We start from the raw sequence: 22,766 nt of genomic DNA, 5'->3' as shown, positions 1-22,766 counted from the left end.
ATACTCCCAGCTATTCGGGAGGCTGAGGCAGGAGAATCACTTGAACCGGGAGATGGAGGTTGGAGTAAACTGAGATCATGCCACTGCACTCTAGCTTGGGCCACAGAGTGAGACACAATCCTAATAAATAAATAAATAAATAAATACTAAATAAAAAGAAAGAAAAAAATCAGGGATTGGGATTCCTATTTGTGTTTTAAACTAAATTTAAAAATTGTGGTAAAAGTGAAATAATATTGTGTTGGGTATTAAAAGGCTCCTTTGAGGTACAAATAAGATAAACTCAGCATTTATCTTGCTATTGCATTGATGTCTTTTCAAGATTCTCTAGCTACTGTACATTGTACCTGTGAGCTTATCTCATCATCAGTATTTAGCATTTTTTCCTACAATACTAAATAACTTCCTCAGATGAACAAGCAAGAATCAAGAAGCAGACAGGCCATCAGGTGCCAATTTTGGTCATTTTACAAGTCTTAGTGTATTGTCACTTATGTAAGATTAAATAATAAATCTGATGAATAACACAAGGTCATTATATACTATAATAAACAACTGACGCACTGTGTAATGATCAAGCAATGAATTGATGTTTATAACAGAACCTCCATATTCAAATATGTAAGTGCCTTTTTCCTGCACTTCACTTATAGGAGATAATGATTAATTTGTAATAGAAAAATTATATTTAAAATATTCCTTCAATCGTCTCAAACAGAAAAGCTGACATATCAACAAGTCAAAACAAAAATAACAGCAGAGTTACTTAATAGGATCTAAAAGAAAGATGTTTTTTCTTTTCTTACACATTAAATATTTTATTATATAAAGACAGCTATCTTTGGATATGAAAGAAAAGAACTTTATGGCAAAAAAGTTTTGATATTACCTTTACAATTTGAGTTAATAAGGTGTTACCTTTCTGAGACATATTAGAAAGACTCACTTCCACATTCTAATGATTTCTGCTCTCAAAATATGATGGTGCTACCAGAGTCAGCCTTATATGTGGAACTAAATTGTTGCTTCTGGTCTTATACTTTGTATCATATATCTAAAGTTTTTATTTTTGTATAACAAATTAGATTTTCATACCTCATCAATTTTGTGATAAACATACTGAATAGCTCAGTAGAAATTTAGGAGTTGTATAAGAAATTCAGATTTAGCAAGGATTTCTAAGAATTTGGAATCAGCCAAGTGAGACTCATCAATGGTGCATAAAAGACACCACAAGTTTACTTTCCGTGTGCTTGACCTAGGACCCCTCAAACCTAAAACTTATCTTTGAAAGTGAAGGTCCCAAATGGTTGTAAAGCTTGAGGTACATTTTGACCTAACTTTTGAGTGAAATGTCTCACCCTGAACTTTCTGAGAGAGACTCTTCACTGCCAATTTCTGACTAGGCTATTGGAAAGGATCTTGTCTTGGCAACCAGGCAAGTTAAGAGCAGATGTCCTTGGGAGTGCGTGTGTGTGTGTGTGTGTGTGTGTGTGTATGTGTGTGTGTGCATGCGGTGGGGGGCACAGAGAAAAAGAGGCAAGCAGCTGGGAAGTGCTCCATAGGAGGGGCAAGGCAATCAGAAAGTTATCTTTCTTTGAAAAAAATTCAAGGATTAGAAACTGGGGAGAGGAATGAAGGCCGTAGAAGCATTTACTCATCTGTAGCAAGTCACTATTTGCAAAAGATAACTTTTCCCCTCCCTTCTTAAATGGGTAAGCATTCAGATGAAAACTGCCTAATAGTGTTAAACAAGTCTCTTACAGGTAAAAAGAAAAAAAAGCTAAATTGTTAAATCAAACTCGTTGCACAGTTTTGGGTTAGATCTTGTTTTGGAAATATTTACCACCAGGCAACAAAATCTCCATGCCTATATTATGCATGCAGGAAGACTGTCATACTATGGTCATATTTATAACTGGATATGTGAGTGAGAAATATAGTTTTATTTTTTTATTTTTTATTTTTTATTATACTTTAAGTTCTAGGGTACATGTGCATAACGTTTATATCATGTATAACTCCCCAATGCAATCCCTCCCTCCTCCTCCCTCCCCATGATAGGCCCCAGTGTGTGATGTTCCCCTTCCGAGTCCAAGTGATCTCATTGTTCAGTTCCCACCTATGAGTGAGAACATGCAGTGTTTGGTTTTCTGTTCTTGTGATAGTTTGCTAAGAATGATGGTTTCCAGCTGCATCCATGTCCCTACAAAGGACGCAAACTCATCCTTTTTTATGGCTGCATAGTATTCCATGGTGTATATGTGCCACATTTTCTTAATCCAGTCTGTCACAGATGGACATTTGGGTTGATTCCAAGTCTTTGCTATTGTGAATAGTGCCGCAATAAACATACGTGTGCATGTGTCTTTGTAGTAGAGTAATTTATAATCCTTTGGGTATATACCCAGTAGTGGGATGGCTGGGTCATATGGTACATCTAGTTCTAGATCCTTGAGGAATCGCCATACTGTTTTCCATAATGGTTGAACTAGTTTACAATCCCACCAACAGTGTAAAAGTGTTCCTATTTCTCCACATCCTCTCCAACACCTGTTGTTTCCTGACTTCTTAATGATTGCCATTCTAACTGGTGTGAGATGGTATCTCATTGTGGTTTTGATTTGCATTTCTCTGATGGCGAGTGATGATGAGCATTTTTTCATGTGTCTGTTGGCTGTATGGATGTCTTCTTTTGAGAAATGTCTGTTCATATCCTTTCCCACTTTTTGATGGGGTTGTTTGTTTTTTTCTTGTATATTTGTTTGAGTTCTTTGTAGATTCTGGATATTAGCCCTTTGTCAGATGAGTAGGTTGCAAAAATTTTCTCCCATTCTGTAGGTTGCCTGTTCACTCTGATGGTAGTTTCTTTAGCTGTGCAAAAGCTCTTTAGTTTAATTAGATCCTATTTGTCAATTTTGGCTTTTGCTGCCGTTGCTTTTGGTGTTTTAGACATGAAGTCCTTGCCCATGCCTATGTCCTGAATGGTACTACCTAGATTTTCTTCTAGGGTTTTTATGGTATTAGGTCTAACATTTAAGTCTCTAATCCATCTTGAATTAATTTTCGTATAAGGGGTAAGGAAAGGATCCAGTTTCAGCTTTCTACTTATGGCTAGCCAATTTTCCCAGCACCATTTATTAAATAGGGAATCCTTTCCCCATTTCTTGTTTCTCTCAGGTTTGTCAAAGATCAGATGGCTGTAGATGTGTGGTATTATTTCTGAGGACTCTGTTCTGTTCCATTGGTCTATATCTCTGTTGTGGTACCAGTACCATGCTGTTTTGGTTACTGTAGCCTTGTAGTATAGTTTGAAGTCAGGTAGCGTGACGCCTCCAGCTTTGTCCTTTTGACTTAGGATTGTCTTGGCAATGCGGGCTCTTTTTTGGTTCCATATGAACTTTAAAGCCATTTTTTCCAATTCTGTGAAGAAAGTCATTGGTAGCTTGATGGGGATGGCATTGAATCTATAAATCACCTTGGGCAGTATGGCCATTTTCACGATATTGATTCTTCCTATCCATGAGCATGGTATGTTCTTCCATTTGTTTGTGTCCTCTTTGATTTCACTGAGCAGTGGTTTGTAGTTCTCCTTGAAGAGGTCCTTGACATCCCTTGTAAGCTGGATTCCTAGGTATTTTATTCTCTTTGAAGCAATTGTGAATGGAAGTTGATTCCTGATTTGGCTCTCTGCTTGTCTGTTACTGGTGTATAAGAATGCTTGTGATTTTTGCACATTAATTTTGTATCCTGAGACTGCTGAATTTGCTTATCAGCTTAAGGAGATTTTGGGCTGAGACAATGGGGTTTTCTAAATATACCATCATGTCATCTGCAAACAGGGACAATTTGACTTCTTCTTTTCCTAACTGGATACCCTTGATTTCTTTCTCTTGCCTGATTGCCCTAGCCAGAACTTCCAACACTATGTTGAATAGGAGTGGTGAGAGAGGGCATCCCTGTCTTGTGCCAGTTTTCAAAGGGAATTTTTCCAGTTTTTGCCCATTCAGTATGATATTAGCTGTGGGTTTGTCATAAATAGCTCTTATTATTTTGAGGTACGTTCCATCAATACCAAATTTATTGAGCGTTTTTAGCATAAAGGGCTGTTGAATTTTGTCAAAAGCCTTTTCTGCATCTATTGAGATAATCATGTGGTTTTTGTCTTTGGTTCTGTTTATATGCTGGATTACGTTGATTGATTTGCGAATGTTGAACCAGTCTTGCATCCCAGGGATGAAGCCCACTTGGTCATGGTGGATAAGCTTTTTGATGTGCTGCTGAATCCGGTTTGCCAGTATTTTATTGAGAATTTTTGCATCGATGTTCATCAGGGATATTGGTCTAAAATTCTCTTATTTTGTTGTGTCTCTGCCAGGCTTTGGTATCAGGATGATGTTGGCCTCATAAAATGAGTTAGGGAGGATTCCCTCTTTTTCTATTGATTGGAATAGTTTCAGAAGGAATGGTACCAGCTTCTCCTTGTACCTCTGGTAGAATTCAGCTGTGAATCCATCTGGTCCTGGACTTTTTTTGGTGGGTAGGCTGTTAATTGTTGCCTCAATTTCAGAGCCTGCTATTGGTCTATTCAGGGATTCAACTTCTTCCTGGTTTAGTCTTGGAAGAGTGTAAGTATCCAGGAAATTATCCATTTCTTCTAGATTTTCTAGTTGACTTGCATAGAGGCATTTATAGTATTCTCTGATGGTTGTTTGTATTTCTGTGGGGTCGGTGGTGATACCCCCTTTATCATTTTTTATTGCGTCTATTTGATTCCTCTCTCTTTTCTTCTTTATTAGTCTAGCTAGCAGTCTGTCAATTTTGTTGATCTTTTCAAAAAACCAACTCCTGGATTCATTGATTTTTTGGAGGGTTTTTTGTGTCTCTATCTCCTTCAGTTCGGCTCTGATCTTAGTTATTTCTTGCCTTGTGCTAGCTTTTGAATATGTTTGCTCTTGCCTCTCTATTTCTTTTAATTGTGATGTTAGAGTGTCCATTTTAGATCTTTCCTGCTTTCTCTTGTGGGCATTTAGTGCTCTAAATTTCCCTCTACACACTGCTTTAAATGTGTCCCAGAGATTCTGGTATGTTGTATCTTTGTTCTCATTGGTTTCAAAGAACATCTTTATTTCTGCTTTCATTACATTATGTACCCAGTAGTCATTCAGGAGCAGGTTGTTCAGTTTCCATGTAGTTGAGCGGTTTTGATTGAGTTTCTTAGTCCTGAGTTCTAGTTTGATTGCACTGTGGTCTGAGAGACAGTTTGTTATAATTTCTGTTCTTTGACATTTGCTGAGGAGTGCTTTACTTCCAATTATGTGGTCAATTTTGGAAGAAGTGCGATGTGGTGCTGAGAAGAATGTATATTCTGTTGATTTGGGGTGGAGAGTTCTATAGATGTCTATTAGGTCCGCTTGGTGCAGAGATGAGTTCAATTCCTGGATACCCTTGTTAACTTTCTGTCTCGTTGATCTGTCTAATGTTGACAGTGGAGTGTCGAAGTCTCCCATTATTATTTTGTGGGAGTCTAAGTCTCTTTGTAAGTCTCTAAGGACTTGCTTTATGAATGTGGGTGCTCCTGTATTGGGTGCATATATATTTAGGAGAGTTAGCTCTTCCTGTTGAATTGATCCCTTTACCATTATGTAATGGCCTTCTTTGTCTCTTTTGATCTTTGATGGTTTAAAGTCTGTTTTATCAGAGACTAGGATTGCAACTCCTGCTTTTTTTTGTTCTCCATTTGCTTGGTAGATCTTCCTCCATCCCTTTATTTTGAGCCTATGTATGTCTCTGCATGTGAGATGGGTCTCCTGAATACAGCAGACTGATGGGTCTTGACTCTTTATCCAGTTTGCCAGTCTGTGTCTTTTAATTGGAGCATTTAGTCCATTTACATTTAAGGTTAATATTGTTATGTGTGAACTTGATCCTGCCATTATGATATTAAGTGGTTATTTTGCTCGTTAGTTGATGCAGTTTCTTCCTAGCCTCGATGGTCTTTACATTTTGGCATGTTTTTGCAATGGCTGGTACCGCTTGTTCCTTTCTATGTTTAGGGCTTCCTTCAGGGTCTCTTGTAAGGCAGGCCTGGTGGTGACAAAATCTCTAAGCATTTGCTTATCTGTAAAGGATTTTCTTTCTCCTTCACTGATGAAACTTAGTTTGGCTGGATATGAAATTCTGGGTTGAAAATTCTTTTCTTTAAGAACGTTGAATATTGGCCCCCACTCTCTTCTGGCTTGTAGAGTTTCTGCCGAGAGATCTGCTGTTAGTCTGATGGGCTTCCCTTTGTGGGTAACCCGACCTTTCTCTCTGGCTGCCCTTAAGATTTTTTCCTTCATTTCAACTTTGGTGAATCTGGCAATTATGTGTCTTGGAGTTGCTCCTCTCGAGGAGTATCTTTGTGGCGTTCTCTGTATTTCCTGAATTTGAATGTTGGCCTGCCCTACTAGGTTGGGGAAGTTCTCCTGGATGATATCCTGAAGAGTGTTTTCCAACTTGGTTCCATTTTCCCCCTCACTTTCAGGCACCCCAATCAGACGTAGATTTGGTCTTTTTACATAATCCCATACTTCTTGCAGGCTTTGTTCATTTCTTTTTCTTCTTTTTTCTTTTGGTTTCTCTTCTCGCTTCATTTCATTCATTTGATCCTCAATCGCTGATACTCTTTCTTCCAGGTGATCGAGTCGGTTACTGAAGCTTGTGCATTTGTCACATATTTCTCGTGTCATGGTTTTCATCTCTGTCATTTCGTTTATGATCTTCTCTGCATTAATTAGTCTAGCTGTCAATTCTTCCACTCTTTTTTCAAGATTTTTAGTTTCTTTGCGCTGGGTACGTAATTCCTCCTTTAGCTCTGAGAGGTTTGATGGACTGAAGCCTTCTTCTCTCATCTCGTCAAAGTCATTCTCTGACCAGCTTTGATCCGTTGCTGGCGATGGGCTGCGCTCCTTTGCAGGGGGAGATGCGCTCTTATTTTTTGAATTTCCAGCTTTTCTGCCCTGCTTCTTCCCCATCTTTGTGGTTTTATCTGTCTCTGGTCTTTGATGATGGTGACGTACTGATGGGGTTTTGGTATAGGTGTCCTTCCTGTTTGATAGTTTTCCGTCTGACAGTCAGAAGGACTGTCTGTTGGTCTGTTGGAGATTGCTTGAGGTCCACTCCAGACCCTGTTTGCCTGGGTATCAGCAGCAGAGGTTGCCGAAGATAGAATATTGCTGAACAGCGAGTGTACCTGTCTGATTCTTCCTTTGGAAGTTTCCTTTCAGGGGTGACTCCACCCTGTGAGGTGTGGGGTGTCAGACTGCCCCTAGTGGGGGATGCCTCCCAGCTAGGCTACTCAGGGGTCAGGGACCCACCTGAGCAGGCAGTCTGTCCATTCTCAGATCTCAACCTCCGCGTTATGAGATCCACAGCTCTCCCCAAAGCTGTCAGACAGAGTCGTTCGCGTCTGCACGGGCCCCCGCTGCTTCCCCTATTGGACTGCAGCTGTGCGCTGTCTGCAGAGGTAGAGTCTACAGAGACAGGCAGGCTTCCTTGAGCTGCTGTGAGCTCCACCCAGTTCCAGCTTCCCAGCGGCTTTGTTTACCTACTTAAGCCTCAGCAATGGCGGGCGCCCCTCCCCCAGCCTCGCTGCTGCCTTGCGGATCGATCGCCGCAGACTGCTGTGTTAGCAGTGAGGGAGGCTCCGTGGGCGTGGGACCCTTCCGGCCAGGTGTGGGATATATTCTCCTGGTGTGCCTGTTTCCTTAAAGCGCAGTATTGGGGTGGGAGTTACCCGATTTTCCAGGTGTTGTGTGTCTCGGTTCCCCTGGCTAGGAAAACGGATTTCCTTCCCCCTTGCGCTTCCAGGTGAGGCGATGCCTCGCCCTGCTTCAGCTCACGCTGGTCAGGCTGCAGCAGCTGACCAGCACCGATTGTCCGGCACTCCCTAGAGAGATGACCCCAGTACCTCAGTTGAAAATGCAGAAATCACCGGTCTTCTGTGTCGCTGCGCTGGGAGTTGGAGACTGGAGCTGTTCCTATTCGGCCATCTTCAGAAATATAGTTTTAATGTGATGTTTGCCAGAAGGGTCACAGAAAAATTTCAAAATGCAATTCAAAAGAAATGTCAAGCTTGCTTAAAAAACATGTGTATTTCAGCATTACTGTCTACTAACCAATACCATCTTAAGGGGAAATTAATTAACAATGCTGGTGGTCGATTCCAATTTAAATGGAATTAGTAACTGGGACAAACACGAGGAAATGAGAAGTCATTTTCAAACGAAATATCTAAAGATTAATGAATACATATTCATAAACTTGGCGGCTCCAGAGGTATGATGCCTGCTTAGCAAATTAAGAAAAAATACAGACAATAAATTTACTCCAAACTTCTTATGTAATTTAGACAAATTGAATAACCTAAGTGTGAAAACCAGTTCAGAAGATTTCACTTAAATACATGGGCGTGTTTTTTTTTTTTACAATCATGTAATTTTATTTGAATTTAAGTATCTAACACTTTTATTAATATTTTACCTTAAATGACCCGATTCTGCAGTGAACAATGATGAGTAGGGAGATATATTTTAACATGTATTGCCAGGGTTCCCTTTTGTTTGGCATTTTACTGAAAGCGCATGTTTAGCTCACTCAGGATCATCATAATATGGTCAGGTCTACTAATAATGAACAAACACTGAATATTCCAGCAGCTGTATTTTTTAAAGTTCTGATCATTTATTAACTATCTTGGACCTGTAAATATCTCCTGGATAGTGAGCCTGGTTGTGCTATACCACAAAGCACCCTATGAATACTGACGTATAAAATAAATGCTTCCTTGGAGCATTCTGAGTTCTCCCTTTTCTCTCAGCATGTATTCCAGGGAAAAGTTATTTTTCCTCATTGTAAGTGCTGCTCATCATGATAAGGAAAAAAAAAAAAAAAAAGAAAAAGAGTCACGGACTCTTCAGGAGTAAGACTTACTCATGAACATATCCTAACAGAAGTGGTGGATTTTGATATATCCCTGCATTTATTCCTTCTGGTTTACTCTCCTTGGGACTAAGAAGACACATGTGTAAGCTAACTGACCAGGGTTAGGAATGGCTATGGACTAGAAAAATTCAGTTGAATCAAACCCTTGACCTTGGCCTTCTTAGCAACGGGATTAAACCAGTTCAACTAATTGTGTGCAGACATTTCACACTACAATAACCTACTGCTGAGAAGATGAGGTTGAAGAGTGATAAAAATCATTATGACCACAGATATAGAGGAAGAAGCAAGGCCAATAGATGTCCATTAGATATGCTTCCCATAGAGTATGTTATGCCTTCTTTTAGTGATTAGCAAAGTAGCTACCCTGCTCAGTTAAGCAGAAGAAAAGACCTGAGGAGATGAGCAGAGAGTTTTTGGCAATTTTAGAAGTTTTGAGAATTTACTTCCCTAAGTGAATTCACAACTGGAAAATATTATGATTAATAAACTCTAGTATATACTCACTATATTGATTTGTAATATCTTTTCCCATTTTTGGAAAAATAAGCAGACTATGACTACTTCTTAATTAAACATTCTAGGAAGTAGCTATCTTGTAGGTATATGAATATTCTAAAGTGACTGTGCTTTCTTAAAGCCGTGGAGTCAAAGCAAATCGTTAGGTCATTTACATATACATTTCTTCATGTATTGGGCGATAGGGAAAAAACGAAGATGTCTCTGGAATTATTTTTTCTCTCCCAATTCTTTCAGCATTTGTCTTATTTTAGCAAAATACATCCCTCGGGGTACCTTCCTCTTCAAGTTCTTGTTATATAGAAAGATGAAGCTATTAATGAGGATAGTCAAAAATATGTTGATTAGTTTCTTCTAAAAAAGAATCACAATGTAGCTGTTTTCCAACACTTTGAACTTCAGAGGAAAGTGAACCATATCATTAAATCAACTTAAGGGAAAACTATTAAAATTTGCTTTTATAGTAATTTCCAAAAAAATCTGTGTTCCACGGTTGTGAAGACACTTCTTTGCTGGAAGCAGGGGCTGGGAAGGGTGGGGATTAGCATCTTATTTATTGTACCTTAGGAAGTGGTAACCTACATGCCAAGGATCCATCCAGGCAACAAATCGATTAGCATAAGTAATGCAAAGAGTGTGTTATTATAGCTCACTTTTGGGGCAAGTATTGAGAATGATCATTAGCATTGGATGTACGCAGGGGCAGCACCCTCTGCTTGTGGGTAAAGCCTTCCATAGTCTCTGGAAAGCACCCTTGCTGCTCTGTCCACCTCTAGAGTGGAGCTTTCATCTGGTTATCTTTCAAAGCAGCCTGGGTGGCCACCAAAAGCACTTGACATCTTGATGCACTTCAGCAGTTTTACATATATACAAACTTTGTAGAAAAATAAATTTGTCATTCGTCACCACATATGTTGATCTGGGGAGTGAGGTGCTTGCAGTTCTGGCTCTGAGCTGTTTGCTGTGCTCTCTCTTTCAGTGGATATTACTTTTATTTTATTGTTGTTTGAAGCTAAAATTACTTCAAATATATAAAGACCCCCACAGTTAAGTCCCCAAATCTAGCATGTTGTATTTATCTAAAGTAGATAATGGTAAATAAAAATGCTTAGTGTTGATATCACTTTTAACTTATAGTCCTAAAGGCAAATGTTCAAGACTTGAAGTTTCCAGCAAACATATATGGTATCTAATCTGTTATCACTTCTTTGTAGGCCATCTAGGCAACCGTGACCTATTCTGCTTTGCTCTGGGGAATGTGATAAAGAGGAAGAAACAGCTGCTTGAGAAAAGGCTTAGAAACATGGCTGTGGTTTATGAAAATAATAATAATATTTTCATATTGAATGGGTTTAGATATATGTTATGCTATATTCAAGGAAGCAAGCAACCCAAGTCAAAGTATTTTATAAGGTTATTAAGAGAGCTATATTAAAAATACAAAAATCTACACTTTCCTGGGTCAGAGAAAAAAGTAAAATGTACATAGCACTTAAAAAAATTCTTTCAGTGCATTCTACAGTTCTTAAAGCTTGTCTTTTCCTTAAATACTGCTTAATCTTCCGTAGATTTGTATGTGACTTTGCCTAACTAAACAGAATGTCTCACTAAATTATTTTTTTCCTCTGTGTTGAGTCTTCCAAGTAAAGCAACAGCAACAAAAGTTTACAAATTTTTGATGATAAAAATTAATTAATGAATATATATGCTTATTGGAGTCCAAACTACAATAGTGACTAGACATGTTCATGACACTATGTGCATGAGAACGTCTCCTATCACCTTCTCATTGTATAACTTTGAGCAAGGGGTTTGACTTCTCCCAAGGCTCAGATTTTCTCATCTGTCAATTGGAGAAGACTCCACTGTTTCTACCTACCTTACAGGGGTTTTGAGGAGAAAATTTGTCATTTTATGTGAAAGTGCTTTGTAAGATATTACTTTTTTGGATTGCTAATCATATTTTGTTTAAGGATCTATCTTACAAGTCAGTGGACATTCTCCAGTTATGTATCAGCTGTGTAGAAGAAGATGCTGCCTTGATATTGATGCTGATGGGTAAAGAAGGCACCAACGAGGAATTTGGATTGAGAATACAACGTGTATAAAGATTACTACCTGTATTATCAGCTTAACAAGAAATATATAATAAGTTGACAAAACCAATTATACTATTTGCAGACTGAAATTACAATATTCCCTTTAGAGGCAATAAAAGTTATAAATTTGGAAATGTTAATTATGAGGTAAAATAGGTAATTTTAAAGACAAGATAAATTTTACAAGTCTTATAAATAAGCATTTAAGCACAGGTATCTTACAAGGATATTGTGCAGTGGTTTATTTTACTTATGCATTTTTTTTTCTTACCTGGAATATGGCCTCGGCAAGTGTAAAAGAATTCTTTGCAATAGTCTTTGCAGAGCAGAGGAAGTACTAGGTCTCTTTCCAAGACTTCTCTCTCAGGTGAGTGGAACAGGCTTTGAGAATGTGGAGAGCAAAGTGCACATTTGATTTCCTCCAGTAACTTCCCACATTCTGTGTTGTTGGTAACAGAAAATATCTGAAAGTCATAAATCAGAAACAAACAATTTTTTTAGTTAGGTGAAGTTAGGTATAGTTATTATTATTTTTTTTGCAACTGTGTAAGTAGCAAAGTCTAATTTAGCCAATGAAGTTTTCTGAAAAGAATTACTGTGTCACAATACAGAATGCCTTTATAAGGATACAAGTAAAGTCTCTGGGACTGGGCTGGGAGAACAAAAGGCAGGGATACATAAAAGTGCTTCTTATTCTTGCAAATCAAAGACTTCATCTGTATTTCAGGTGTGAAAAAATAAAAGGCAATTATATTTAGACTTTTTAAGACTTTATCACTTCATTCTGCCTCAAAGTGTGTACTGAATGATACTTAGCTTTAAAATCCCAACCTTTGTCCAACTGCATGCAAAACAGAATTTTTCAAGACATGGCTTATTTGTGTCTTACGTGAAAATCTATTTCATTCCTGAAATTCTTAATATGATTATGTCAAAAATATACTTGGGTTACATTTCTCAAATTTCAATTAGTTTTCAATCTGCAGCCTGCATTAGGGAAAGTTTTCTAAAGTAGGATTTGCTGTTCATGTTTTATAAAAATAATATCCAAAGTGAAATCAAACAGGTTTAAAACCAATTTTTATTATTCATTATATCTTAGCCAGGAAAAATTTTTTAACTGGGTCCTCAGGTATGTTATATGCATGAATAAACACAAGAGCTTAATGAAGTATTTTTGAATAATATGTAGTGAATTTTAATGAAAAATGGCATACCTTCATCACAATTTTTACAGTGATATGTCTTTTATTTCAATAAGACCAATTTGAGTTACTGATTCATTGAGTTTAGCAATTAATAGACAGAATAGGTCTTGTTGTTTAGCAGTAACTTTAAAAACCTGCCTTCAGAACCTCCTTTAATATATATAGAAGGCAATATCAACACAATATTTGACATGGGAAATGTAGTGCTGTCAAAATCAAGTATCGATTTTTTACATTAAAAACAACATAATGGAATTGAATTTTAAACCTTTTCACAATTCATCTAACTATATTTATACTTTATTACTTCTTTAGAACTATCAATCAAATTTAATATTTTAAATTCTAGAGCACTGTTTTAAACAAATATTCCTTTAACAAATTAAGGTTCTAATTGAGTAAGTCTATGGCTTCTGTTTTTTGGGATAATGATATTCCAGGTCATCACAAAAATTTTAATCTGCAAGAGCAAAGTAATGAAAAAAAATTGAATACAAGCATACTGAAATTTTAGTATGCAGCAAGTCCAATAGAAGTGATCATATTTTGGAAAAATGTATAACGGGTTGTAGCTGCAATATTCAGAAAAGTTATTATTAATCACAATTATATTTATAGTCTTATCAATTTACTTAAATAACAATTGCTTAAATGGATAAAATTTTCTAAAAGGAAACATGGACTACACCCTTAGAATTTGCATTCCAAGAATGTTTTAAATGTCTTTTATTGTCCATACTCTGGCAGACCTCACCAGATCTATTCAATATTAATAGTGTTCAACTCTGTCCTGTTTGTTTATCATATAGCAATTCTGTTTGTTTATCATATAGCAGTCCACTAAGAACAGAACAACTGCAGGATGCTGAAGCCACCTCTTTTGCTGGCTGAAAAACTGGAATGTAATTACCTTTGGTTTTATGGAGATTATGCATGCTTCCATTTTTTTATAGCTGAAACAAAATGATCCTCGTATACTCTCTCAGCTGCTATCCAGGAAGAGCTTGATTTTAGTGCCTAAGGAATTTTGTCTTTTACAATTTTTGGAATGTGTTCTGGCCACAGATCCCTCATCAAAAGTTTCAGAAGTAGGATTCAATAAATTATCTGAAATCAAGTATAATATTATTCTTTTTAAAGTTTCATGCTGTTCCGGCCCAGCAGGATGGTAACATTTTGCTCTGTGTGAGGTCTGCAGTGTAAATACCTGTTTGAAGATAGATAGAGCCATCATTCTGGCTTTGGTTTCAATGAACCAATAGTCTTACTGAAGTCAATTAAACTGACTCAGCCAAAGCTGCAAGAGTGTTTTAGACAGATGAGTCTGGGTGTGTGTAGCGTAATTTCTTCTTCTTTTTTGCCTATGTGTCTGTATCTTATATAGGTCCTTAACCTTATTTCTGATGATGCCGTCAATCTTAAGAAGAAATCTAAGCTAATTTCCTGTGTCAATTTTTAAAAGCTGTATACAAAACCATCATAGTGGTTAAAACTAAATATACTTCAGAAATCATGTAAAACTTTGAAACATTATTACAGCATGCCTAGTAATCATTGTGGCTGTTGCTAATTTATAACATCTGGCAGATCATCCTTTAATCTTCAGCCACACGAAAGTAAAATCCATAGAAGAAGGGTAAGATAAATAGGGGATACACAGTAAAGCGTGGCCTCCAACTATAGTTTATCAACAAATAGTAAAATGGGTGACAGAGACCTTCTGTATTTCTCTTTATTTACCAAGTAACTAAACAAAGAGGGCAAAAGGCACCCACATGGGTTCGATGAGGGGACAAAAGGAGAAAATACATGACAGTATATTAAGATGTCGCCTTAAGATCACTTGGTACACAAAAAGTTATTTCTAAAAATCATATGCCTACAAGGTTGTTCAGCTGTTGGGTAGAACACATGTGTCTCTGAACTATAGTGCTGGATTATGTCATTAAAGAGTTCAGTTTCAATTTTAGGCTAATATGTAAATAGATCATTGTACTAAGGCAGCTGTTAAAGGGACCCCAGGATGAGTTATTTGTTTAGTTGGATGTGTTCAACAATAGCCTTTGTGCCTGAAAGAGCCAGAGCAAACAAATGATTGTAAAAGGGCACACTTGAAAACAATTACTTTTCACCCATTCCTTGACAGCTTTGGCTGTGAAACCACCCAAGGTAGAGAGAGCTTCTATGCCTCTGTGGCTACAAGTTAAGTTTTAGAAATGGGGGTATTTTAGTTGGTTGCAGATTCAATTTGGTTAATGAGAATTAGATTCTTTTAGCATGCTGTATTTAGAAAGTGCGATAATATTGCTAAGATAATATGACTTCCTAAATTTTGACAGTATTTATTTGTCAAGGTAGTTAACAATCTTATTACAATATAGAACATTATTAAAATATATAAAAAATTAAAATAGAGCATAATTACATAACTAAAGAATTGAACTCAATTCTAGTTCGTTAAAGAAAATTTCTTAGCCTAGAAACAGGACTTAATTGTATGGCTGAGCATGCTAATATTCCTACCTAGTTTGCTACTATCTATTTGTCTAAGAAATTTCTTCCTGTAGGAAAAACCTACTACTGTAGTTTCTTGAAAAGCTGCAGAAATCTTTCTGGGGATTTTTTTTTCTTCCATAAACAAAAAAAGGGCCCTTTCAAATAGCAATCATCTCTCCTGTATACACATTATGAAATAAGATCCTAACATATATTATAATCCAGGAAGGCTTACGGGAAAAAGGGAAACACTGAAGTTTATTATAAAATAACATGTTTTAAAAACTATTAAAACTTGAGAACTAATATAGGTCAAGAATGCATATGCATAGCTATAGCAAATCTCTGTTTTGAACAATTTGGGTATTGTTAGTTTATAAACCACTTGTAATGGAACCAGCAAAAGTCTAGTGTACCAAACTTAATTCAGACAGACTTTCCAAATGAGTAGGGGTTTGTTGGAGATTGGAAGCACATAAAACAGAAAGGAATGTGTATAGTTAACATGGCAGATTGCTTCCTAAAGAATGATTTCTTTAAAAAAAAATTATATAACTTCTCTTAAGGGCTATAACTCCCCTCGGTCCCATCCCCCTTCCCCTTCTCCCCATCATTTAGTGAAGAACAAAATTTCATTCCATATGTCCCTGGAAGAGTTGAGTACTGCAGGGGTCCCTAGATCATCAGTATATTCATAGTATATATTACACCAAGGGAGACTTAATAGCAAATATTTCTAAACTTTTCTCTGAATTTGCTGTTTTTTTAGGGCTCCTGATAAAACCTTTAAGGTGACCTGAATGTAGCTATTTTGAAACTTAATTCATTTGCAACACAGGAGCTTAATGACATTGTTTTGAATAAAATCCTGGAATATCTGTTCCCTGAATCTCAGGCTCCTGCTGCATATGGTAAGAATAAAAAGAGTTGCAGCTGAAAACCTGCAGCAAGACAGTTCTCACTCATCTGGGAATAGAAGGAGTTGGACAAATGCTCCCTCAAAAGGCATGAACATTTGGACAGAGCTGGGGACTGAAAGAGAATGATGTTCTCTAGTTTCACCCATTAGTGAACCAACTAACAAATACAATGGTGTTGTTGTTATTCTTTTGCCATAAGCAACAGGACTCTGTGTGTGGGCAGCAGTTTAGTGGGGAGGAGGATAAGTCGACCCCTTTTTGTCCTATTGATTTTTTCCTATTTGCATGACTTGAGCAAATTAAATGATGCAATATGGCTTTTTGTTACAAAACAAAGTGAGAGATACCACCCAGACACATATGTTGATTCGTAGGAGCTGTTTACATGAGAATAGAGTGAAATCTACCGTGAACTGAGCATAAAAATTAGATTCAGCCTGGGTATTTTATTTTATTTTATTTTATGCCTGGGCCAGCAAGACTGAAGCACGAGTTTTCCAAGAGTCTCTCAGACCTTGACAACTGGCAGTGTTCTAACAGAGGAATTCTTAATTAAACCTAAAATGGAGAAAGGGAGGGGGAGCAAAGACACCTGATTGTTTATTTCACGTGCAGTGATTGTTAATGACGTGACCCAGCAATCATTCCTTGGAGTACAGTGAATACCACCCATGACTGCATCTCCTGGCAAGAATGATATTGCAAACTCAAAAACAAGCGTGTCTTTACAGTCAACAAACACCATGTTAGTATTTACTTAAACTTATTAACACAAGGATAACGTAAATGCCATTACTCTTAAAACAAATTCTTAGAGAAGATCTTCCTCCAAGACACCTAACTGACCCTGAAAGTCTGAATTTATAATGTTACAAAATGACGAAGAATCGTCTCAGTTTTACGTGATAAATAACGCCCCAGCAAAATCTTTCGCCAGTGGTTTTCAGGTCCCTAACCGGAGGACCAAGAGTTCCTTTCTGTTGGTTTAACTAATGTAATGCAAGACACCCCCCTCTGACGGGGCTGGGGATCATAAACCAACCATGCTTCAACATCCTTTACAATTCAATCCTCTCCCTAACCGAGCACGTGGAGAAAACGGCACAAATCTTTTTACCCTAGAAAAATAAACCGGAAACCACAGGCACCTTAATTTACAGTTTCACCGCAGCCAGTGCCCCATTCGATCCAAAACACACTGTTCATCGCGATTCTTTTAAAATATTTACCCAGCCCAGGGTGCGGGTACCGCAGAAGCGTCTGTTTTCAGAGATAGGCAAGTTTGCACAGCATCCCGACCGCGGACTCTGGGGGCGGGAATGCTGTTTGCTTACCCCAGAGGAACACACAACAGAATCACGTTAGCGCTTTAGAAAAGTTATGAAAAGAACTCCCCCAAAGAAGTTTTGCCCTTCTTACAGCCACTGGCTTTGCCAGAGCCACAGGGAACCCCACCCAGCCAATATGCCAAGTACGCGTCCGTGAGGCCGGTGACTGCCTACCTTATTCTCCAGGCGCCCCAGCCCCGGGCTGTCACTCCGCAGGCAGCAGGACAGCCGAGGGTAGAAGCCACCGCACAGCATCTCTCCCCCACTCAGCAGCTCCAGCTGGGACATCATCCTCCTGTCTCTCCTTTTCAGGCGCTTCGGAGGGTTCCCATTCAGGCACCTTCTCCTCCTTGCTCCGCTCCCTTCGTTTCTTTCCCCAAACTTAGCATCTCCTTCAAAGAAGCCCAGAGCCACAGCCAACAGCAGCAGCTTAAAGGAGAGCATCTTCAGCATCGTCTGCCCAGAGCAGCAGGGGCTGGGCGCGGGAGGATGGGGGGGAACGCCACTGCCCAGCAGAGGCACTAAGGCGCAGCTCCAGGAGGAGGCTGCGGGGCTGCAGGGCACTCCAGAGGCAGAGGTAGGTGACGGGGACAAAAATATGTTCAGCGATGCAACTTCGCAAAAAATAAAAGACGCGGCGATGGGTCCAATGCCTTAAGGAAGCCGGAGGAGCGAGATAAAGTTGTGCAGATGACACCGTTTTCAGTTGTGCCAGTGTCAGTGGGGTTAGGGGCTTTCTGCTGCGGCTGGGAAGTGGGAGGAGGAGAAGGAGTTGTAAGAGGAGGAAGAAAAAGAGAGGACAGCCACAGATGTTCACTTGTCCGTGTAACGGGAGTTGTTTAGTTGGTACAGTAGCAGGAACAGAAACGGCGACGGCGGCGGCGGGGCAGGCGGAGGCAGGGTCAGCGCTGGGCTCTAGATGATGCTGAGGTCTCCTCTGCCGGCGGCTGCAGCTTCTCACACAGCCTCTCATGTTTCGCTCCCTCTTTTCTTCTTCTTTTTAACTAGCGCGCGGGGAGGTGCTGCCACAGCGCGCCCCTTGACGTCACCGCTTCTCGCGCGCCCCCGCCCAGGGTGGGGGGAAGGGGAGGGGGCAGCCCCCGCGCGAGCGCGTCCCCCGGGCCCCGGGGGCCTCCCTGCTGCGGCGGGGAGGGGCGGCTGGCAGCGACGGCGGCGGACGGAGGGGGAGGGCCGTCAGCGTTGGGAGCCAGCCTCGAGGGTGCTGAACCCAGCGCGCCCGCCTCTCCGCGGCGCCCGGGTGGGGGCGTCCACGGCCCCGGTTCCGGGCGTCCACGGCCCGGGTTCCCGGAGGGCTTGGGGCAGGGGCGCAGTCCGGAGATTCTGGGACTGCCCGGCTGCTGCAGCCCGCAGGCTCCTCTCTCCTCCCGGCTTCCCCTCCGCATCGCCTGGGCTAAAGGCGGCCAAGCTGAGGCTCCGAGAGAAAGTAAGTAAGGGTGGGCCGTGGGAGGTGGGAAGGGAGGGACCCCTTCCAGGGCCATCCCCCACCCCAGCCTCCCGGCCCGCCCCTCGCCCCGTGGGAGGGTGAACTAAGTGGGCTGGAGCGGACGGGAGGGAGTTTTTGGGCCCCTTTGTCTCCCCCAGCCTCACGGACACCCCCATTTTCCACACTGATTTTCAATGTGAAGCTCAAGTCCTCAAAGATCTTTCTTGGGGTCTGACTTAGAGGCAGGGGGGCATCCTAGATGCCGTTGAGTAGGCTGAGATGATTTGGAGACATCCTCGCTGGAGGTCCTGCAAGCCACTGAAGTGTCACAGACACGTGTGCGCGGAGTGGGGCGGTGTGTCGGGCCACAAGCCAAGCCGGAGTCGGCCTCCCAGAGTGTTTGCCTCGGTTTGGGCGGGTTAGTCCCCGACACACCTTTCAGGGCCCCACATGTGTTCCGGAATAAGCCAGGCCCCTCTGGTACCATCTGGGAACACAGGTTCTTGGGCCACAGGTGGACGGAGAGAAGCTGGGCGCGGAATTAGTGATCATTTTCAAGCGCGCGCGCGCACACACACACACACACACACACACGCACGCGCGCGCAGTCCCTGGGGAGAGATTCCCCGGAGTAGAAACAGAGGCGTTAGATCTGGAGAAAGAATTAGTTGCAAGTTTAAGGGCGTCCAGAAGCGCTGTGCTCTACTTATCCCCGTGTATACAAATAAATTAACCTTTTCCCCAGCTAGACAAAGTCTGTATAAATAAAGTGTTTCTAAAAAGATGTCTACGTTATCAAGAGCGGTGACTTGAGATTTTCTGAATCCCTGCAAGTTGGCATCAGGACGAGCTTCTACAGGGTTGCACACAAAATGTGCTTCTAGCCCACTTGGGTATTTAACAGAGGAGCTGATTTCCCAGAAGATGGGCTTTGATGAGGAGATAAGGCGGTTTTCCCATTTTGGCAATGGAGGAATGTTCACCATATTTGGATTTGCTTCACTTGCTGGACATTGATTTCGCCAAGCGATTGCAAAAGTTGGTGATGATTGAGGTGGGCAGCTGACTAAATTAATCACTTCTTTAAAGTGGTCACGGTGGCTAGGTAAGGCTTCTGTCTTTTTCACTTGCTGAACCTGGATATTAGTGAAGTTAGGTTTTTCCCAAAAGAGGTGACACATCAGAATAACTGAAAAGAATCTGCTAGGATGTCTGGCCCAGTCCTCCCCTAAAGGTAGGGCCCCGATGACACGTTTAACATTTTCCCCAGGGGCTGCTATATACACATGATTCTTCATACAGGTGATTGTTAAGTCCACTTAGGATCTCACAGGCTGTTTTTTTAATCTGATATTCTTTCTGCTTTGAGGACTTTTAATATAAAATTAATCAGACAGCTGCAAGCACTTTAAGACTTTAAACTCACTAATAGATCTCAAGATGAATCCCATCAAGTTTAAATCACTTGCGCAGTTTCATCTCATTAGGTAGTTTGAGAATAAGGACTCGAACCCAATCTGGGGTGCTTTCCACTATCCAACCCTTTATTCCCAAATGCCAAGTTTATATTCCTTTTCAAAAGTAAAAATCCTTCTAAAATCATATTTCAGTGGTTTGAGCTCCTACTCTGATAAATTCATGTTAGTAGTTTTGAAACAGGCCCTTCTTATGGCTTATACTTCAAGACTAAGGACACTTAAAGGTAAATTAATTTTGTGTTTAAAATACTATGCATCTGTTATAACCCTTGACCCTAAGATATAGAAAGTTTATAAAAGATTACTGAAATAAGACATGCTTGTTAGCTCTTGATATATGGAAACTAGAATTGATTTCATCTACTGTTTGTCCTGAAAGTCAATAAATTGGGTCACTAAGGAGATAGCTTGAGCTTATTCGTAGTGTTATTGATATAATTTCTAAACAGTTACTAAGCAGTGTTATACAAATGGACTAACTTCTGATTCATTTTTTCCAGAGGGAAAATTGCAACCCTTGCCTACAACCAGACTGACAGCATAATTTCTTAGGAATCAACAATCAACACAGGGTTATTTCTTTGGATTAAACCTTCAAAGCCCCCTTGGAGGCTGAAGGAACAGAGGATAGCCATGCGTACACTTGAACATGAAAAATGGTCCTCTTTCATTGGAGAGGTCTCCCTCTTCAGCTAAACAGACAGAGTGGTGAAAAGAAGAAGGGACCCCTTCCTGATCAAAATAATCCAGACAAATCAAATTGGCCTTTTCTAGCAAGGAATGGAACAGCCCAAGGGTGGCTAGATCACATCTGCTCACACCACCACTGAGTAATCCTCTCCAGGATTGCCACCTATGTGGAGGTCATGCCCTGTGCAAGAGCACCTAAAGTGGGAGCTGAAGTCCTGCCCAGGCTCCGTTCACCAAGCAGAGTTTATGTTGCTGTGTGTCTGTGTCTACCCAGAGGATGTGGGTCCTTTTCAAAATGTACACCAAGTAATTGTGTATGAGCTAGCACCAGCTCGGACCATCCCTCCCTCATACCCTGGTCCTATCCAGAGTTATATTCCCTACTTTAGAAGAATTAATTGTCATGAACGTATTTAGTTGATTGTAAAAAATGAAATATGTGACACAAATTGAAATTAATTTCAGAAGTAAAGGTCAAAATATTATCATGTATGTGAATTATGTATATATGTTTGTATATGTATGTATCAAGAGAGTTATATGAATATACATTTCTGTGTATCAGAAGTGAGGACAATTTAACTTTGGTAAGTCTTTAAAATAAAATTATTTTGAGTTTTGGAATCAGTTTTATGTATGGATTTCTGGCCTTCACATAAATATGTACTATTTAATTCCATTTCAACAAATATATATTAAATGTTAGGCACCATGCTGATATGTATATAGTACTGAAAAATAATGCAAACACCCTGCTTCTAGGTAGTTATTAATCTAATATAGAAGTCAAATGATAAGGTAACAAATAAAATTACAGTTATAAATTATGGTAAAGGCTATGAAAGAAATGCTAAGGGATAGAATAACAAAGAACATCTATTTCAGATTAAGCGACTGGAAAAAGCTTCTCTAGGAAAATGACATTTCAGTTGAGACCTAGGATAACTTGGAAGGAGTGCAAAGTGACTCCAACCACTGTTTAAAGTGTAAGACCATTTGAGTTCAGAATATAATTTGATATATTTGAGAAGAAGTGCAGAATAGATATCTCAGAACGGAAAGGCTGGAGGCCAAATTCACAGACTTTTCGTTTATAGACTCCAGGTAACTAATTAAGTTAGTTCCGTGTATTTGTCATTCCCTTTTGTTTTTGCAAGTGCCCTTTCTTTCCTCCCTCATATTTATCCGTCTTTGTCTCTTTCTTTAAATTCAGGCTTAACAACAACCTCTTCTAAGAATTATTCTAGTTTGAATGGCCCTTCAACCATTGCACCTCATCTAACAAGTGTATAGATACTGTATTTTATTTATTTTCTTTTGTGCATCATTGGTAAATACCTGAGACGTTTTCACATGTGCAAGTTGAATATTCATGAGATTATAAACTCCACAAGGGCAGGAATTGCATTTCCTTCTTTGGACACCCCAACATAGTTTATTTATTTACTTATTTATTTATTTATTTATTTTTGAGACGGAGTCTCGCTCTGTCGCCCAGGCTGGAGTGCAGTGGCCGGATCTCAGCTCACTGCAAGCTCCGCCTCCCGGCTTTACGCCATTCTCCCGCCTCAACCTCCCGAGTAGCTGGGACTACAGGCG

At 39.9% G+C, this 22,766-nt stretch overlaps 1 protein-coding gene across 2 annotated transcripts in view; it reads right to left on the bottom strand.

The window, feature by feature from the left end:
* The window catches only part of HHIP (hedgehog interacting protein), a 101,799-nt gene extending 83,108 nt beyond the window's left edge, over positions 1 to 18,691 (bottom strand). For both annotated transcript variants that reach the window (XM_033215375.1, XM_033215374.1), the window contains exons 1-2: positions 17,730 to 18,691; positions 11,875 to 12,067 (exon numbers count right to left, since the gene is read on the bottom strand). In XM_033215375.1, the coding sequence (XP_033071266.1) occupies positions 11,875 to 12,067; positions 17,730 to 18,008 (472 nt within the window). In that variant the 5' untranslated portion in view covers positions 18,009 to 18,691. The remainder of the gene's footprint in view (positions 1 to 11,874; positions 12,068 to 17,729) is intronic.
* Between the last annotated feature and the right edge of the window lie 4,075 nt (positions 18,692 to 22,766).

The sequence above is a fragment of the Trachypithecus francoisi genome, unplaced genomic scaffold, assembly GCF_009764315.1.
Source record: "Trachypithecus francoisi isolate TF-2019V2 unplaced genomic scaffold, Tfra_2.0 Lachesis_group1, whole genome shotgun sequence".
NCBI classification, from domain to species: Eukaryota; Metazoa; Chordata; class Mammalia; order Primates; family Cercopithecidae; genus Trachypithecus; species Trachypithecus francoisi.
The sequence above is the reverse complement of the archived record's forward strand: the minus strand, read 5'-3'. Positions and strand labels throughout refer to the sequence as shown.